At 46.1% G+C, this 1,229-nt stretch overlaps 1 protein-coding gene across 1 annotated transcript; it reads right to left on the reverse strand.

Annotated features, from left to right (window-relative positions):
- Positions 1-26: 26 nt before the first annotated feature.
- LOC119345670 lies at positions 27-1,223 on the reverse strand. The gene is made up of 3 exons (XM_037615639.1): positions 1,153-1,223; positions 825-1,045; positions 27-553 (listed from the first exon to the last, which is right to left on the reverse strand). Exons 1-3 carry the CDS (start codon positions 1,153-1,155, stop codon positions 229-231), a joined length of 549 nt encoding a protein of 182 aa, XP_037471536.1. The 5' UTR covers positions 1,156-1,223; the 3' UTR covers positions 27-228.
- Positions 1,224-1,229: the final 6 nt, after the last annotated feature.

A 1,229-nucleotide genomic window follows, 5' to 3' on the forward strand; every position in this document is an offset into this window, starting at 1 on the left:
GGATAAGCTCAGATAAGATAAATCAATTCAGTGGGGCTAACAAACAAAGGGTTACGACAGTGGATCATTCGCATCCCAAATCAATCTTCCAACATTGCCAACCAGTCAATGTGACAGCAAAATTTCATCCACCAAAAGTCATCACTCTACCTAAAATCCATGCAAAATCTCATCCACCAATAGTCACTACCTAAATTCCATGCAATCTAAAGTTTACACTCGCACGACTCACTTGAAACTGACGGAGAAGCCAACCTTGGGTCCCTTTTTGCTCACCTCGTACAGATCAGCATGGGCAGAGGCCTTCAGCTTGGCACGCCCTTCCCCTGCAACCTCAACAAGTGCAGCAACTGAACCGTTGGAGCTGACCCTCCCCTTCACAAGCACTTTCTCGTCGACGCGCAGCGCGACGCCACCCGTTGCCAGCACCTTGCCTTTCTCGGCATCAAATGCCACATCGGCAGCAAAACTGAAACTTGGATCGACCTCCTTGGAGTAGAGAGCCCGGATCTTTCTCAGCTTCTTCTTCTTCTCATCCTCAAGGTCCAAAACACTACACAGGAAAAATGATAATCCATAAGATGGGCAGCATCCATGCATGCACACACTGCTAAAGGGACACAAGCAAGTTTTGCACAAACAGGTTTGAATCATATTCAAGTCTTGTATAAACAAGTTTTATGAGCCTACAATCTATGGGGGAAACTAAACATACTACTCCCTCCGATGCAATATTTAATACACAGCATCAATTAACATCTCTCATAGGGCGTAGGACATTTCAAACCACCAAAAACAGACTGTTGATGATATAGAAAACTTACAAGCTCGCAGAAACAGATGCATTCCCCCATTCACTCCTGAGGCAGTTCACCCCGAGATCAAATCCTTTAACCAGGCCAGTCTTGGTGCTAAACGACATCTCAAACCCACCATCGACGCCAAAGCCTGTTCCAACCATGGCAGACAAGTAAACCTCCGGGCTGGCATGGAGCCCAACCCGAACACCAAGAAGGGCCTTCTCATAAGCATAACGCAGCTTTGCCTGCATATTCAAACATGGAGAAACATCATCATCATCAACACTGCAACAAAAACAACAATGCTAAACCATTGAACAACAACGCAAAGAAAACCGCATGAACAACCTACCATGGAAGTATCCGAGAAAGGATAGATGAACAACAGCGACCCTTGCACGCCATTTCCAAGAAAGTCGACCGCCTTGA

This window comes from Triticum dicoccoides, unplaced genomic scaffold (assembly GCF_002162155.2).
Source record: "Triticum dicoccoides isolate Atlit2015 ecotype Zavitan unplaced genomic scaffold, WEW_v2.0 scaffold26790, whole genome shotgun sequence".
NCBI classification, from domain to species: Eukaryota; Viridiplantae; Streptophyta; class Magnoliopsida; order Poales; family Poaceae; genus Triticum; species Triticum dicoccoides.